Here is an 18712-nt window from a genome sequence, read left to right as displayed (position 1 = left end):
CACAATTCACTTGTATGATCTGTAATTTGTGTTGCCAAAACAGAATGGTTTGGGATACTCTAATTTTTTTCAGCTGTGGTGTAATAGTTTCAGTAAAACAGAATTTTCATTACTGTTGTCACTTTTCATTTGTGCATTCTTTCCTGAAACAATTTAAACAGATACTGTAGTAAGAACACTCAAATGTCACATCACCTGTCATTGCAAACTACACAATTTCAGGTTTTAGATGTTTTAGCTAACACACTTTTAGCCTTTATTTCTAGAATTTCACTAGGGCAAGACAGAACATCAGAGTGACTTGATTTTAATGTACTGTTTTTCTCTTATATTTTAAAGGACATTTATTTGTTGGCAAAAAAATAATTGCACCATAGATGCAAATACTTGTATTATAGAAATAACCTGCATTCCCTGCTCCTCTGTCTGAGAGCATATACATTAGTCCAAAGACTGAAACAAGATTTTTCAAGACACTTCTCCCACACACACAGACCACCCCACGAAGAGGAATCACACCTGCTACTTTGCCAAGCAGCAATGCAGGAATGTTTTGGAAAGGTTGTCCTCATTTACTCTTCAAAAAAGTTACAGTCCATAAGGACTCAAAGTGGCAGGATCTGCTGATTTCAGTCCATCCTCCCCCTCTCTCCTTCCTCTTTTCCCTTCTAGATTCACCCGCATGAAAATATAAACAAATTGCTTCCCTTTCTCACTGCTTCAAAAAAAATCAGTACTCAGAGTCAGCAACTAAACAAGGGCTGGGTTGTCCTCCTTATTCTCCTCACTGTCTGGAACGACCGTGGCTGCCAGGAGGATGCCTGGGACCAGAACACAGCGCAGGGATGTCACAGGCAGGTTGCACCCTGTGGGGTGCCCTCACCTCCAGAGCTCTTAATTTGTGCTCCACTGTTACTCTCTCCCTATTTTATCCATTTATAAGCTGACCTCCAGACTATGAGCCTTTTGAGAGAAGGCTGTTTGATAAAGTACAGGGCTTATACCAACATAATGAATCTCCTCAGTTCAGGAAAGAGATTGAGGGGCTGGAATGAGTCCAGAGAAGAGCAACAAGGCTGGAGAAGGGACTGGAGCACAAGTGCTGTGGGGAGAGGCTGAGGGAGCTGGGGGTGTTTAGCCTGGAGAAGAGGAGGCTCAGAGGTGACCTCAGCACTGTCTAGAACTACCTGAAGGGAAGTTCTGGCCAGGTGGGGGTTGGTCTCTTCTCCCAGGCACTCAGCAATAGGACAAGGGGGCACAATGGGCTCAAGCTCTGCCAGGGGAAATTGAAGTTGGAGAGCAGAAAAAAATTCTTTGCAGAGAGAGTGCTCAGGCATTGGAATGGGCTGCCCAGAGAGGGGGTGGATTCCCCATCCCTGGAGGTTTTTCAACTGAGCTTGGCCGTGACACTGAGTGCCATGATCTGGTAAAGGGACTGGAGTTGGACCAAGGGTTGGACTTGATGATCTCAGAGGGCTTTTCCAACTCAGTCAATTCTATGATTCTATGATCTAATTGAAACTTCTAGAAATTAAGAGCAAAATACAGAAGTAGGAACTATCACTCAGGTGACACATAGAAAACAGATTAATGAACAGTGTTATGGACATGTATTTTCTGAAGGTGTATGTACAGGGCATATACATATATACATTTACAATTTATCATGGTTGTTTTCATTCAGATTCCTCAGTAAGGTGGACTATTATTGAATATCCCTGCTGAAGCAAGCTGCAAAGGAGGGGGGTATCTGCTACAGCAATGAAACCCCAGTGCAAAAGCATTTATAATGGCCAAGGGGAATGGACCCCTGATGATGTGCAAGGGAACTCTAACCCAAACTGCCTTTCAGGGGAGACCTGGAAAGCTGGAAGTCCTCCTACTTCCCTGAACTCTGGATTAGGTTAAAATAGCTGCAGTTCGTGACTACATGATTGCAGCCAGCACCTCCACAGGCAAGGGTCTCTTGGGATGGAAGCTAATTGACATTCACTGTGGGGAAAAGGAAGCAAACAGGCCTTCTGTAACAAATCCTCTGATTCAGACTCTGATACCCAAGGCTAATCTCAAAGGCTGCTCAGAAAGACAAGAAGACTGATCTCAGCTGGGATCTTGAAGAAAAATTCTCCAATTTCACAATAACCTGGAAACCAAAAAGGAAACCAAGTGCCACAGAACGTCAGGGATGCTCTGCTGACCAGAATCACCTCAGAGTAGATTTATGTCATACAAAGGACCAGTATGGGGGGAGAAAAAAAATGATTGTTTATTTTTTATGATGGATACAGAACTTTGGAAATCATTTAATGAAAGCTGAACAAATAACAGATGGAAGACACCCCGAACTTATTTTCTGAACTCCAAAGTTATAAAATCCAGGTAAGCATTGATTACTACAAAGTCTTTTATTTTGTAAAGTAAACACAGAACCCTCTTCTTGAGTCTGGAGACAATCAATACAGTGAGCATGATTCTATCTTGTTTCAAGTCCATTAATTAACAACTTGTGTTTACAGTTCCACAATTATTGAAGCTCTTTTAACACAAATGTTTCTTAACTACAGTATGTAGTTTTAATAAGGTTTAACTTCAACTGGCTAGCATTTCACATATCTATTTTTCAGTATCACATTTGTTTTATGCAGAGCCTTTCCAATTAAACTGTTCCCTTCTAAAGCCTCCAAAGGCTTCAAAATGTCTTCTGCTAGGAAACAGAACCAAAAAAAAGGCAAGTAAGTAGCATTGTAATGCTCCTGAACAAAGAGCTGTATGGCTATAACCAAGAAGAAAAGAAAGCATAATGATAATTATAGAACACACTGTAGACAGATACACAAACCTAACAAATTTCCTAAAGTTGGAATAGCTTACTTCAGTTCCTGCAGTTATGAGAAACATGTATGGTGTTACTACAGTTCTCACAGGCTCCTTTTGCCAAAACTGTTCACCTGGTTCATGCAAGTTCTTCAGTTACTTGACTTCTATCTAAAAGGAGGTATTTTTAATGTCTTTTCAGCAATCACTAAACTTTAAAGGGCCTTTTCCCCCTAACTTTAAGAATTAAGACCATTCTAAACCAAAGTTCTTTGAAATAATGCCAGCATTAAACCTCAAACTGGCACAGTTGCAGTCTTCAATGAGGATCAGATCCTTTGAACAGTTTAAGAACAGGCAGCAATGTCACAGGTTTTATGTTGGGAAATAAAGAAAGCTTTTTGCATGCAGATCTTTCTTTCAATAAAAATAATAAAATTTGGGTTTCACCTCATATTCTTCACACTTGGAACCAACAACATCCTTACTCTAAAATATCTTTTTAAACAGCAGTTACAGTAACTCTGACATGTAAATAAATAGCATACTCTTTGCTGGTTTGTTTCTGGATGATTCATCCTACAGCAACACAGATTGTTCCAAAAAGTATAACCAAGGTTATCAGTGTGAAACAGGAAGCGATGGATAACAACACCAGTCTGACAATGTTCTATAGATTTACAAAAGCCAGTGAACCATAAATTGAAATGCATCATGCACTATCTTCCCAATGAAAACAACTGCAAAGGTATAAAGTTCACCTTGTTTGAAATTGCAACACAAAGAATAATGTCCCAGCCCTGCAGAGGTTGTCATAGAACACACAACAGAAGGTTAACGCACACAAACTTCTCTCACGACTGAGTTTTATCAGCAAGCATTTCTTCCAAACACCACATGGCTCTACTGAACTATCACCACTCCTACATTTAATCCATTTTAAAGACTGCTGACTTGAATTGACATTTTGGGAAAGAGACAAGGCCAGACTTCTTGTTAAGGCACACACTGAGGTTTCCTATTAACATCTAATTATATAAAGCTTCCGAGTGGCATGCAAGCAAGCAATTCCCCAGAAGACTTGGAACCGGGATCTCACATTTACAAGAGAACTTGCCAAAGACCTATAAGAGATCTCTAACAGCTCAGAGACAGGAAGAGAGCTCATTTGGCTGACACACTGAAGTCCCTTCCTACTGTAAATTATGGCATCCCTTAGGACTGAAAAGCTGCTTGCCACACTGCCAAGAAAAAGCCCAGGAGTATCCATTTCTGCCAGGGCAGGACATGCCAAGTCCACATTCTCAGTAAGAAGGCCTTAGAGCAAAGGACTATTCCCAGAGGCTCTTCAATGAACAGCTGAAAGCAAGTGTGTCAGAAGTGAGCAGGCCAGCGATGTGCTTCCTGGCAAAGGTCTAACTTGGAAAGTGTATTGACCATGGAGTAAGAAATATGCCAAACAAAGCACTTCCCATTAAGTTGAAGGCCTACCCCTTCTCATTCATCACGAACAAGAAGGCCAGTGTCTGAACATCTCCAAGCAATAAAGTCAGAGGAGAAGCAGCCTGCTGGACTCCTCGCTCCCAGGGCAGTAAACCACCATGGCTCCCTGCTCTGATCCTTCTCTGGCAAGCTGTCACCCACAGGCTTGGTCACACCTGTCAGTTCTACAAGCTCCCTCATCCCCACTGCCAATAGGGAAATGTCTTGCACAGTCATTCTCAGCACAAGGAGATTGAATCCCAGCCTATACAGGACATTGCTATTGCTCATAGAATCATAGAATCGATTGGGTTGGGAAAGACCTCCAAGATCATCAAGTCCAACCCTTGGTCCAACTTCAGTCCCTTTACCAGATCATGGCACTCAGGGCCACGACCAATCTCACCTTAAAAACCTCCAGGGATGGGGAATCCAACCCCTCTCTGGGCAGCCCATTCCAGTGCCTGATTACCCTCTCTGCAAAGAATTTTTTTCTGCTCTCCAACTTCAATTTCCCCTGGCAGAGCTTGAGCCCATGCCCCCTTGTCCTATTGCTGAGTGCCTGGGAGAAGAGACCAACCCCCACTTGGCCAGAACTTCCCTTCTGGTAGTTCTAGACAGTGCTGAGGTCACCTCTGAGCCTCCTCTTCCCCAGGCTAAACACCCCCAGCTCCCTCAGCCTCTCCCCATAGGACTTGTGCTCCAGTCCCTACTCCAGCCTCACTGCTCTTCTCATGTACATATTGTTTCACCTGCCTTCCTGGACAATGACTTTGCACTTCCTATGTCACCAAAGTGTATTTCCTACATTAAAGGGGAAGTGCCCAACACAACGAAAAATTCTTATTTTGCGTATTCAATAGGTCCTTCCACCTGAGCAGAGTATCTGGGCAGTGGTGGAATTGTACATTTCTTCAGTAAGAAACATATCCATGGAGTAATGAAAAGCCAAACATACATCCATCTGAGGCATAATTGAACAGGTAAGAAAGCTGGTAGTAGGGCTTAGGGGTTTAATTTCCTCAATCTCAAGACAGAACAGCCTCCACTCCCTTTGGAAGCCAGGAAAAAGCTGTACTTTATTGTCACCTACAGCTGATAGGAAAAGACATCTTTGTAAAGCAACATCGTAGAAAAACAATCTTTGGAATGTAAAAGGCAGTTGGAATGAATGGTACTTTGCAATAATCTCAGCCTATGCCCAACACAGTTTCTATCTCCACTAAATTCTGCCTGGTTCAAGTAGTCTGAAGAAATGTGAAGGACTTGCTTCAACTACAGGTCACTGACATGACTTGAGAGATTTTTGTGAAAAGGAAAGGAAAAGCAACACAGTTAATGGAGCTGCTGCTATTTGTCCTCCAAGGCGGAATGAACTCCAGTGAACTCAAATTTCTGAGTATGGATTAATGGATGTATGAAAGAATCAGATAAAACTGACAAGCAGGGCCAACAGGTGGCAGAAGCACAAGGTGAGTAGTGAAAGCTTTAAATACCCAGCCAGTGCTTGTGTGGGAAAGATGAGAAAAGACACACCCACTCATTATGGACTTGGAATGCAGTGATGAGCAGAAGGATTTGGGACTGGAGGATATGGCAGAGCCTTAATAAATCAGCAAGAGCAGACAACTTTAGAACTGTACATTTACCCCACAGACATGGCAATTTTGAGGCTGGAGAAAAGTCTCAGGGGTCCTTTAGGCACCTGCAAAGTGAGTGTGAAAGGGCCTCAAGGTTTGTTTGTAGTCATAAAGATCCATGAAGTCTCAAGATCAGCAGAACAGGATACCCGATCCGGACTCTTCAAAGGCCATGGCTCTCTGTGCAACACACCTTCCAACCCAGCACTTGCCACTGTCATGACAGTGTTCTTGTGGACTGTTCATGTGCACTTCTCTGGTAGCCATTTCTGACCACTGTCAGGTGGGGCAGGGGACTGCACACACTGCCTGTCTGACCAGGTGTCATTGTTCACACCAGTATTGCTGGGGGAAATTGTCACTTCTGGAAGAGACTCTGACATTATTGGCTTGTTTCAGAGATACTTTTGGCACCTACAGTGATGTTCTTGATTAGGCCAGAAGATGCAGGATTTGTTAAGTACTATGTTAGTATTTAAACACGTATTTTCAAAATTCTGACTACAGACACGCCCGAGAATAAAAAAAAAAAAAGAGATGCATATGTAGACACTCCCCAGTATTTTCCACAGTTGAAAGGAGGTGGTATAAAGCAAGGAATGACCAAGGTCCTCTGCCCTTGGCATGCCTAAATTTTGCTCGTATTCATTTTTTAATTTTAATTTTTTGAAGTTTGGCAATATAGGAAAAGGACAAGAAACAAGATAATAATTTCGGAGTTTTTAATCTCCTTTACTAGTGAATTTTTAGTTGAACTGAAAAATCAGTTAAGTGGTTATTCTGTTATTTCCCTTCACCTGCTCTTGTATCTCCATGTTTTTACTGCAGAGCGTGTAAAATGAAAGTCTACATGCAAAAAAAAAATTTACATTAAACCTCATCTATATTTGATAAAATATTATTAGAAGAAGCATATACTGAAACAGGAAACCTGAGCATTCAGTTCTCATACTATGTTTTCACTCCTTCATGCAAACCCACTATGCTTCAGGCAAAAGGAGATTATATTATTATTACCTACTTGCTTATATTTACTTATGACTATTATGTGTAATAATAATAGTAAATATTAACCATCAGTTTTAAAGAGAGAATTTCCTTTACACCAAATCTTTCAGGTGGTGTTTTCTGGTTCATATGGCTATCAATTCTCAGTTAATACTATAACAATGTTAATCCAGCCCTATGGAAATATTTTATATTTATTAGGAATTCTGAAGATCCCAACTGAAAAACAATAAATTGTCAAAATATTAGGTAGACCTTAGTGATGTGAAATTGCTTCAGGAAAACTGTATTTTTGCAGATCATGTATGGGAATGTTACATGAATAGAACACAAAAAATTACCCTTACAAAAATCCTATACTGGAAGAATCACTTATTCATAGAAAAGCCATACCTGAAGTATGGTGTATTTCCACAGAATTATGTATTTTTTCTGAAGGTGTGTGAGAACCACCAAAAAAAGCTGTCACTTCTTTAGCAGTAAAGAGTTGCTTTTGTTAGATTACCCCCGCCCTAAAAAAATGCGGATTTCCCTGTTCTAAGATCATAATTAGTAAGCATTCTTCATTATACTGCTTTGAAATTACACCATGCAAAACAATCCTGGCAAGGGTTTTGGCCCTCATTTTTAATCTTTCACGACCAATTTCACAATAGTCTGACAGTTAAAGGAATAATAATAGAAGTCATTCCGACATAACATACACCTCTGTTGTGGTCTGTGGGTGATGGCTCGTCCTTTCCAGCCACGTGAAACTGCAGACCAACAGGAAAAATTTCCTCTACACAGACCCACTACAGAATTCCACAGTTTACTTATTTACCACATTAGGTGTGGTGTGGATTCCAGCAGAAACACCCCTATACATCTTCATGTCACCAACACGAATGCCATTACCAGATGTTAATTTTATTAATACCATGAGATGCCCTTATAAGCTCAGTGTACACTCACAAAGACAGACATGCACACACCTTTATAATTACATAAAACAGGGTCCCTTACTGTTCTCGGCTCTGCAAAAATACTGCAGTCATGAATTAAACATCACCTGCCAAAGTTCTCTGTTTGGCAAGCTTTCTGGGAACAGTGATTAGAATCTGAATAGCTTTACATTACCTCCAACCTTAGGCCCTCCAGCTGATCCCGGCTTTCTTGCACTGTTTGAAGGATTTCCTGGCTTTTTAGGTGCCGGAACCTTGAAGGCTGAAGCAGCTGATGATGGCCTATTTCCATCCACTGACTCTTCATCATCAAAGCTTTTGTCTAAGAAAGAATATATTAAATAAAAATACAGCTATTAGAATGGGTGCATTTTCATTCCTAATCAACTATTTTGCTTCACGTTTCACAGAAATTCACAAAAATTCACAAAATGCATAAATAAAAACAAGTATTTATCACCTTGTCCTGTCTCCGACCTAGGAATATAATGACAGTGAGAAATAAACAGCATTTTCTACATTTTAAGTTCTTATAGAATATTATTTTTCCTTCATCATTAGCACAGCAAAACTCAGCATTAAAACGAATCCTACACATTCATTCCGACGAAGGGAAAATATCTTTGCACAGGTTAAATATTTTTGAGCCTTTGACATTATTTCCCCAAAAGGAACGCCTTTAATTTATTTTTTATCATTCCATCAACCAAAGACAAATGCTTCTCCTTTTTCTTCTTTCACTCATGCATGCATTTTCTGCTACACATCCTCCCACAATGTGTCTAACCAGCACTCCCTGTCTCTCCTTCCACCCAGATCTTTCAACTCACAATCACAGATCCTCTTGCAGATCAGTCGCCTCATTCCTCTGATGGCTCTTCAATCCCCTCACCCTAGGACGGACCCAGCACCTCACATGGCCACATGCAGTAAATCCTTCATACTAATCAAAGATTCTATCAAAAACTGCTCGCAAACACCCTGGATCCAGCACTGAGATTTGTGCCGGCATCTTTCTCTCCCTTTTCCCTGCACTAGGTGCTGCACAGCCAATGAGCTGCAAGGTGACATCATCTGCTGGGAGCCAACGCCAGAGGAAAAGGTGAAAATTCTCCATGCAAATAAATTCATTCCCACACACAGTATTTGCCACTATTCCAATCCTTCATTAAAAACAATTAGACAGGCAGACAATATTCTGGGGTCTGCACTTCTCTTTCCTGTAATGGCAGGTTTGGGTATTTTTAATCAAGAGAGAAATTCATCTCTAGGAACTAAAGAAATAGTCTCAATACAAAATATTTTGCCTTTAAAAAAACCCCAACATAATCCAACAGTAGAATGTAATGTTTTTGCAATCTACTTGGAGAAAAAGGATTTATCTACAAGCTTGATTTATCTACAAGCTTGAGCACAGAAAAATGTATCAGCCTATGGTTCCTACAATAAATAAAATGGGTGAGGCTGAGACACAGCTGCACTACAGTAATGAAAGACCAATTTAGCAAACTACCTGCTCTAAAACCTGCCATTTCTAAAAGAAAAATAAAATTAATGGCAAAGCTTTATCATCTCCAGAACGGTCACTGTTTACCCTTTGCTTATTCAGAACTTGCTCCCAGTGAAATGTCAACTATATTTAACAATATAACCTCCCAGAGGAAGGCAGCTTGCATCAAAAGGGTACAGCAAGGTTTTGTCAGCAGCATTTGCAGCACCATCGAATCCTGAACACCCTTCATCTAAATGTCCAAGATCACTGCTGCTATAGTTAGTACATTTTATCAGCATCTGCCAAAAGCTGCGTTAGCACCAACGAATCAACATGACCAAAGAAAAAAGCCATCACAAGAAGCATATGGATGTATATTAACCATTTTCATTAACATTACTTCCATCTCTCCTAGAGACACTTATTTGTAAGAGAATCATGCTAAGAATAATTGTGTTTGGATCTGTAAACTCTCCGAATCCGAGAAGGCATCAGCCTTTCCCCCCCAAATGTCCTGTGTGTTGCCATGGAAACAGCACTCCCGCTCAGCATAAGGGCTGAGCCAGAATACATTTTGATTCCTGATGCTTTTACTCTCGGTATCTTAAACAGAGCCAGACATCAAGATTTTTTAGCAAGAGAAACCACTAATCCAAACGCCACATGAAGTGCCATGAACTAAACTCCATATTAGAAAGGTAAATAGCAGTGGTTAACACCTGGGATACCTGCACCATCACAGGTGATTTTAAAATAGCATCAGGAAGTATCTTGCAGATTTTTAAACAGCACAAACAGATCAACAGTGACAGGTTTTCCCCACCCTTTTAGGCCGTTACACTTTTATTTCCCAAGGATTTAACAACATCAAAATCCTGAGCTATCTTGAGAGACATTCCATTTTCAGAAATACACTTCACAGTGTTTGTGAAGATCTGACTCCTGAAGTCTGCATTTATAGCACTCCATGAAACCAAAGCGTTGTATCTGCTTCCCGTAGGATGTGCTTTCCACGTGCTCTCACTCATCTGCAATGAGACACTTGGCTTGTGGCTCTCATGACACATTTCTATGTACTTCAGCATGGAGGGCCCCAGCTTGAGCTTTAACTGCTGCTCCACAGGGTATAATCAAGGTGCAGTTCTGCTCAATCCAGCCGAGCCAAACGTGTTTACTGCGTGCCTTTGGTTGGCCAGAGGACCAGGGATGGAGAGCCTGACTGCCAACATGCAGAGCACAGGGACTGTTGTACCGTCAGTATCAAACTGTGGCTGTAATGTTGGTTTTGTGCAGTCCACAAACCAAATAAATTTCTTCAACAGAAATCATAACAGCCTATTTTGCTATTTCAAAACAAAGCTGGCTGAAGGATGCAAAGTCTTTCATTGTAGAATGGCTAGAAAATTTTCATTCTAGGTAATTTTAAGGCCTAGCACTTTCCAAGTGTCAGATTTTACATATGCAAATACCTCTGGACAGCTGAGACAGCACTATCCAAACAGCATTTTAACAACAAAGCTCCAAGGTACTAAAAATCAAAAGCTATATGAATTGTTAGCAACACATGGAACATCTTAAAGGAAAAACACAATAAATTACAGACACTGAGTGTCAGTTAAATCTCACAACACTATTCTTGTACTCAGTATCTTCATTTTAAGCCACAGTGAGTAAGGACACCATAACAAGAAGAGCCTGGAATTCAATACTGCCAAAAGCTGCTGAAGAAACCTTATGAGCCAACAAATGCTCTTACTGTGGTATGAGTTCTCTTTCAGATGAAAAACTTCAAAGCAGGAAAAAGCAGAAATGCAAGAAAAGGTTGTTCTTATCTTCAGAAAGCTAGAAATACAAGAGTCAACACCTGAACACTGGAAGTTTTCTCTTCTAATGGAGGGCAGAGATCTGTACCACAGAGGTGTTCTGTAGGGACAATGCAACAAGTGAATTGGTATCAATGAACTGACCCTGAGATCAGCTCAGTCGGTTAAAACTTGGTTGTAATAATGCCAAGGTCATGGGTACAATCCCCTCTGTGGGCCATTGACTTGAGCTGGACTCGATGATCCTTGTGGGTCCCTTCCAACTCAGAATAGTCTGGGATTCTGTGAGTCTGTAATTCTGTTCTTACAACACATTTCAAGAGTTGTCAATTTTTCCAGTAAAAGACCCATCAAACCAACCTGCAGGGCACATCAGAACATACAGAGCAACACACTTGCAAAACTTGGGGTTTATCCAAAGTTGTGCTACGATTAAATCCAGGCAGATGAAAACTCTGAACTGTCACAAAGGTTTAAATACTAAAATGCTTGAGAAGCAAACTACGCAATTTGAACTAAAAATCAATAAAATATATGTGCTATCCTCGTGTCCTGCAGAATTACTCTTGGGGGCCAGATCACAAATATGTAGTCTATGTTTCCTGAAGTATTCATAGAGATCAAAGGATCAACATTTACAATAAAACTTGATACTCAAAGAACATTCTAGCATTCCCAATATTTAAAACTTCAAAACAATCTATTTGCTGTGATTTGCCTATAGAGCAGCAAGAGTAATTACAGATGTATTCAGTGAGAAGGAGATTTTAGAGAGAAATCAGGAGCTTTTCATATCCAAAGAAAAAATAGTTTATTTTTGAAGAATATTAAATTAAAATACATTTATTGTTACTGCAACTCAAGCCACTACCTTAGCTGGTTTTAAGATTCATAGAATTAATGTGGCATTTAATATCTGACATTTTCTAAATCACAGTCATTTACAGAAGAAACAAACACAGCAGCACCTACAGGGCTGTACAAATACAAGACCCAGACCTACCTGTGCTACTCAGAAGCAAAAAATCACAAGTTAACTGGCCTTAAAACAGACCCCAAGTAACAACACAGGGGGGAAAACTGCATCCCCTGCAGTAACACTGAACTCAGCTGGCCATAATGGGAAATCTTGATACTGTTAAGCAGCATCTTACACATCTAACACTATTAGGGTTGTAAATATCAACTTGTAGTATTTTATTGTAGATTGACAAAATTGAAAATGCAGCATATTTAATATTTATGTATTTAGCAAAACTAGTTTTTAACTGCCTTTTCTAAAAAACGTGCCCTTCCTGTGTCCATTTCAGTTCCAAGCACTGCTAACAAATACTAAGTGGGTTTGCAGTACTGCTGACAGCCCCTCTCTCACACCAAAAACTGTTCATGAAAACAACTGCAAAATTCTGCCCAAGCAAAACAATGGCAAGTAGATGAACTCATTGGATTTTCCCAACCGTGCCCCGTTCTGTGCCTACCCAGACACCAATTCCCAGCCTCCCTTCAGTGACTTACAAACATGGACTGCATCAATTACTTGGAACATCTGGGACTGGATCATTAGCTCAATTCCAGATGAACTGGTACGGCCCACAGCAACTTCTGTCAGGCATGAAAATGAAGCCACAAGCGCCACACATGCACCAAGTTGGTTGATCCTCCTAATCCATCCTTCAAGCCAATGCCCCACATCGTTTAGTGAGCACTTTATCCCTTACACAGCAGGCATTCCATACAGTCCAAATCTGTTTGTCCTGACACAAAGGACAGGATTCCCTTGCCTAAGCACAGTCATCTAAAACCAGTTTAGACAGTCCTGGGTATCCTGTCTGGGGCCAGCTGACATTCCAGAAGGCCACAGATCTCTTGCCAGTCTCGTGTTGCTCTGCAGGGCTGCTGGGGGCACTGCAAGGCACCTCAAGTGGCACTAAGACACCTACACAGCTGGACAGATGAATCACATCTAAGATGGTTTAGATCTACCACAAAGGCATCATTCCTGGTCATTCTCCCTGTTCCAAGGCAGGCAGAGGGATCCTGAACCATCAGGAGACAAATTCTCACTCACAAACAAAAACCTGCTTTCCACAGTGATGGAGTAACCTGGTTGTTCAGGAGACACGTGTAGCCATTCCAGTAAGGTGAGGCCACTTGCTCATGGACCTCACTTTTACTTCATGGGACACCATCTGTTTCTCTTTGCATTCTTGAAGGAGGCAACTCCACCACTGAATCACTGCTGGCAACTGGTTCTCCTGTTCTGTGCAATACGTTTTGATGCTCAGCAGCAGAATCTCAAACTCTTACCACAAGAGACTCCTTTTGTGACAGTACCCTCACAGGGGATGGGGGAGATAAAAAATACCTTTGGGAACAGTTGTTGAATAACAAAACTCTGTTCAAAAATCCTCTTGTGTACTAAACCCAAACATATTCCTTCACATGCTATTTTTTCTGGAAGTTCCAGGGAGCTACTGTCTTTTAAAAAAAGGGAATAAAAAAGGCAGCCAGTAAAGGGAGCAAGAGTCAGTAAGAGGAATAAGGCAAATATTTATCAGTTAAATTATGCTGTTGGTCCAACCTCAAATTCTGATAAAGGTGCCCTAAGTTTTCAACAAGCAAAGCAGAACACAGCTCTGCTATATCCCATCAGACTAACCAGAGGCTCCACCAGATGTGCTTTTGGGTTCTGATTTGTGTGCTCAGCCTTTTTTCAAAACATGACTCCTCATGAACAGGGCAACAGAGAGGAAGGGGAAACTGGAAAGGAGACACTAAAACTGACAGAGTTTTAGAAAAAAATATATAGGATTGGCAATGGCACATGCCACAATAATTATTCACATTTAATACAAGCCGGTTCTAATGACACTAACAATTTACCCATTTTGCTCCACAGTGACATGAAGAAATATGTTCAGAAAATATTTAAATCAGAAAAAATATATCCCAGGACTGTTCTCCTGACCCCAAAGAAAAGTCAGTCTTACAGTTCCTATTAGCATTGTCTGGATAAAACACAAGACTTAACTACGGGTTTCAAACAAAGCTGCAATAAGCCAGAATAAGAAACAGAGCTAATTTTGCTCTCAAGTGAAGCTTCATTCCCATTTCTAGCTCTAGAATATCTCCTATAAACGTAAGTTTCTAATTTTTACCTATTAAAGTTTAAGACAGTTTCTGTAAATCTTGCCATATTTTTCACTTTTACAGCATCTGTAAAATTATTTCCAGAGTCCAGTTAAATTTGTCTAAGTTATAAATCATTTAGTCAGTTGTAAATTTTTTACAATTGGACTTTCCTTTGTTATACATGTCCCAAATGTTACTCTCAGCAACCTACTGAAAACTGAAGATGCATCAATATTAGTGTATTTTAAAAATCATCAGTTTCACTCTACATCTTTTCTCAGGCAGGTTCAGTAACCTTCTGAATCAACACCCAATGGTCTATATCCTATTAGTAACCAAAGCACAACTCAGTCAGTAAAAAGGGGGAAGATAGTTAGGTTCTCCAGCATTCATGACAAGGCAACACCCAAAACAGGCTTCAACACTAAACAGCAGTATCTAAAATAAAACTACATACTCACAGTTCCTCAACATCTGCATATATTATTGCTTTGGGTCACTCTGTTTGGCCTCACTGCACTGTGTCCAGTGATAAAATGTTCACAAATCATGTGTCTTTTGGGCAGGTGAAAGGAAAAAAGGTGTAGTAAGGACACAGACATGCCTTGCAGAAGAAATTAAAACCTGAACATTTCTGACAATTTAAACATGTTATAGGTAGACAGTGTAGAACAGAAACTGATGGGATACTCCTCTGTTTTAGCACAGAGCAAAATACACCTAACACAGCACAGAAGTTCTGCACTCCTATGAAATGTCAGAACTAAAGCTGAGAAGGGCAGTAACTTCTGAATCAATCAAGATTTCTGGTAAATGAATGAGCATTCCCTTAGAGAGTCTCCCTATCCAGACACTGATTAAACTGAAAGTAGGTAGAGTACACTTAAAACAGTGGTAACAAAAGAAAAAAGAAAAAATAAAGAAAAGGCTTGAAGAGAGCTTTTACTTCATTCCTTGTTAATTTGTGAGCCACTTCACACATGAAAGACTCATAATTTCTATCAAAAGTGTTGGTTTATTTAACTGTTGTAGCCCATTTGAATTCAGACCTCGTTTGTGGCCTAACACTTCACTCTGTTGCTTAAGCTGCCTTCTAAAAAATCTACCACTTCAAGTATCTTCTGTAAGTATAAACTCCACTATTCACATTTAAAATACTCTGTAAGCCAACAACTAGTCCTTGCTCAGTAGGCCTGGATTCATTACTGTCTTCATTATCTCAGCTCCAGAAGTCATTTTATCTTTCTTCACAAATTCCCTTTGCTTGTACATCAACATCTACTCCAGACAGCACCAACATTTTCTTCAGTGAATCAAATGACCTATTTAAAAACCAGTATCTCTTATCATGAGAACACCCTATATTTCAAAACCATTATCCATAAATTGCAGTAATATGACTAACATTACAGATCTGTTTAAGTTCAGAAAAGTGAGAAAAAAGGACCCTCAGCAGTATTTGCAGCAAAGTCAATCAAACAACTGATAACCATTGAGGAAGAAACCATTCATGACATTGCCAGTACTTACTTCAGTCATACAGAGACACTTCAGTTTAATGATTTGAACTTTCAAACTATCAATTCTATCACATCAAGGGTAAGAGGGGCAGACTAATACCATGTTCATTCATCTCTGACATGTATCATAGGTATAAGTGACCATAAAGGGCCACATGTTATCACAGTATCAACAGGAAGGTTTACAGTGAGCTTAAGTTGTGATTTACTATGAGAGGCTGACAGTGATAAATTTACTTCTATCATGGAAAGATCATTTTAGTAGCAAATGTTTGCCTAAGTTTTTATTGTGGGCAATTTCTGCATATTCAACTCAATTTGCATGTTGAAAATGTAAAATGGCAATGCAGATTGACAAATAAATCATAGGTTCTAGAAGCAGGAAGTCTAATATGAACACACAGCAGATAAAATGTAGAGACATTTATTTTTCTGAATTTTAGATCCATGTAGTTCAGGAATTAAAAGTTAATATCTGCACATGAAAACGTGCACACCACAGCACAGGATGAAAGGTGGTGTTAATGGCCTTTCAACTCACTGATCAACCTGATCTCTACCTTGTGTATACAGAAGTGGAGATGAAGAAAATACAGCAAATTACCTTTATTTGACTCTCAATGCTGCCACTTCACTTATAGGGGATAAAACTGGTGATTTTAAGAGGACAAACTCTCCTCAAACTGGACTTCTTACCACATAATCATAGAACGGTTTGGGTCGGAAGGGACCATGAAGGTCACCAAGCTCCCCCTTGTCCTATCACTACAAGCCCATGCAAAAAGTCCCTCTCCAGTTTTCTTGCAGGCTCCCTTTAGGTACTGGGAGATGCCATAAGGTCTCCCTGGAGCCTCCTCTTCTCCAGGCTGAACAAACCCAATCCTCCCAGCCCATCTTCACAGGAGAGGTGCCCCAGCTCTCTGATCACCTTTGTGGCTTTCTCTGGACTTGCTCTAATAGGTCCAGGTCCTTCCTGTGCTGGGGACCAGAATCCAGAGCTGGATGCAGCACTCCAGGCGGGGTCTCACCAGAGTGGAGGGGACACAATCACCTCCCCTGCCCTCCTGGGCACTCTGCTTTGGATGCATCCGAGCACACAACTGGCTTTCCGGGCTGCAAGGGCACACTGATGGCTCATGTCCGGCTCCTCACCCCAGAACCAAAGAACTCACATCAGATCTGGAAAATCTGAAGTGCTTGGGATATAGCTAGGCAGCTAAAAAACCTTATTTTGATGGAGGAATTGGGCGAGGAAAGAACACACAAATCCCAAACCATAATACTCTAAAACTAAAGTACTTTTATAAATACAATATACAGAATGGAATTTCTTATTCAGGTCAATACTATGGGAGAACCTTTACCTCTGAAGGCATTTCAGACACCTGAAATGATTCAATTCTAGCTTACTTCCTCATCAGTATTTATTACAGAAAGACTTTGTTAAAAATAACATGTAACAATAAGGAAATACTACTCATATTTCATAGATAACAAAGATGAAAATAAACCCTCCAAGGCAAATATCCAATTAGTCAAGTGGAAGATCCTTGTAACATCCATAGTAGGATGTAAACCCATAGTAGGTTTCAAATTTCTCATGTGGCTGTTGGCAATTCTAATGTCTGTTTTCAAAACGTAGCTTTTAAAAATAAAAACAAGTAAAAATACCCCAACCAAACCCCGTGTACTGCCAGCAACAGCCTGGATTAATCAAAAACATGCAGATAGAAACCAATAGCACCAAAGGATTTTATTTATCATGTAATTTGTTCTTAAAAACTAATGGAAACAGACTCCAACACTTCAGAAAACCAACACTTCAGAAAACCAACACTTTTGGATGATGGATTAAGCATAATTGGATTTTTTTAGTGTACTCGTATTTCATGCTTAATGAAAACAACAACCACCACTGAGTTCCTCAGAACTGAACATAAAATTCCCTAACACTTTAAAAAAAGTAGTTTAAAATCAAAGACGAAGCTTACTTGTAGCTATTACTCTAGAACATATGCAAAAATAAAATCAAGTGCACTTATCACTGTAGAATCTAGAGGGTTTTGTGAAAATAACTCTCCTTTTCTTATGTTTGCAGCTTGGTTCTTTAAGTAAAAAAATGCTCTGAGTTGCAAACTTCTTCCTTGAATTACTTTTTTTATTCACATCAATCCTGAACCTTGCTGTATTCATCCATTCTCTTAGTAGAAACTGTGCCTTTTCATACAGCCCTTGGCTTGTTTACACGTTCCCTCCCTCTCCCTCTCAGTTGTTTCACTGTCCCACTGTCCTTTTACTGCCATTAGCAACGGTACGTGCACTTTATGGACAAAACACTGCTCAGAATCCATGTTGATCACTGGGAGTAGCATATGACCTTACTGTGAAAAGAAGCTTTGCACTGGTTTCGTTTGGAACAGCAACTGAATTCCAGCTCTCCGTACCCGTCCTTCCTCTCCCAGGCACAGCGGGAAAAGCTGTTTCTCAACCCAGTGTGCCCAACAACTGCTAATGACGGAAGAGGAGTGGTGGGGAGGAACTACAGGAAAAGGAGCCAGTGCAGTCAGCATGTTTAAAAAACACAGGCCCAAACAGGAACAGAAAAGGGAACTAGTGCTACATTCCTATCCCTCAAAAAAACTTCACTGCTCTCTGTATTTCCGCCCTCAGGAGACAGATCTGAACGGGACAAAGCACCACAGTTGCAGCCCAACTCATTTCTAGGCCGGTGTAGTAATTGCTTTATCATCATCACTCACAGGACTCTATTGGTTTAAAAAGCCTCCTATCAGAGGAAAAGAAAAACCAGAAATACACCTCTGAAATCCGTCTGTACTAAAATTACATATATATGTCT

At 40.3% G+C, this 18712-nt stretch overlaps 1 protein-coding gene across 50 annotated transcripts in view; it reads right to left on the bottom strand.

Moving 5' to 3' along the window:
• CLASP2 (cytoplasmic linker associated protein 2) overlaps nt 1-18712 on the bottom strand; it is a 156441-nt gene that overhangs the window by 83147 nt on the left and 54582 nt on the right. For 40 of the 50 annotated variants that reach the window (XM_071561468.1, XM_071561473.1, XM_071561469.1 and 37 more), the window contains one exon: nt 8064-8210. In XM_071561468.1, the coding sequence (XP_071417569.1) occupies nt 8064-8210 (147 nt within the window). Of the gene's footprint in view, nt 1-8063; nt 8211-8718; nt 8915-18712 lie in introns of those variants that run through there. The other 10 variants (XM_071561504.1, XM_071561506.1, XM_071561509.1 and 7 more) reach the window with 1 other exon arrangement.

Source organism: Pithys albifrons, chromosome 7 (assembly GCF_047495875.1).
Source record: "Pithys albifrons albifrons isolate INPA30051 chromosome 7, PitAlb_v1, whole genome shotgun sequence".
Classification (NCBI taxonomy): Eukaryota; Metazoa; Chordata; class Aves; order Passeriformes; family Thamnophilidae; genus Pithys; species Pithys albifrons.
The sequence above is the reverse complement of the archived record's forward strand: the minus strand, read 5'-3'. Positions and strand labels throughout refer to the sequence as shown.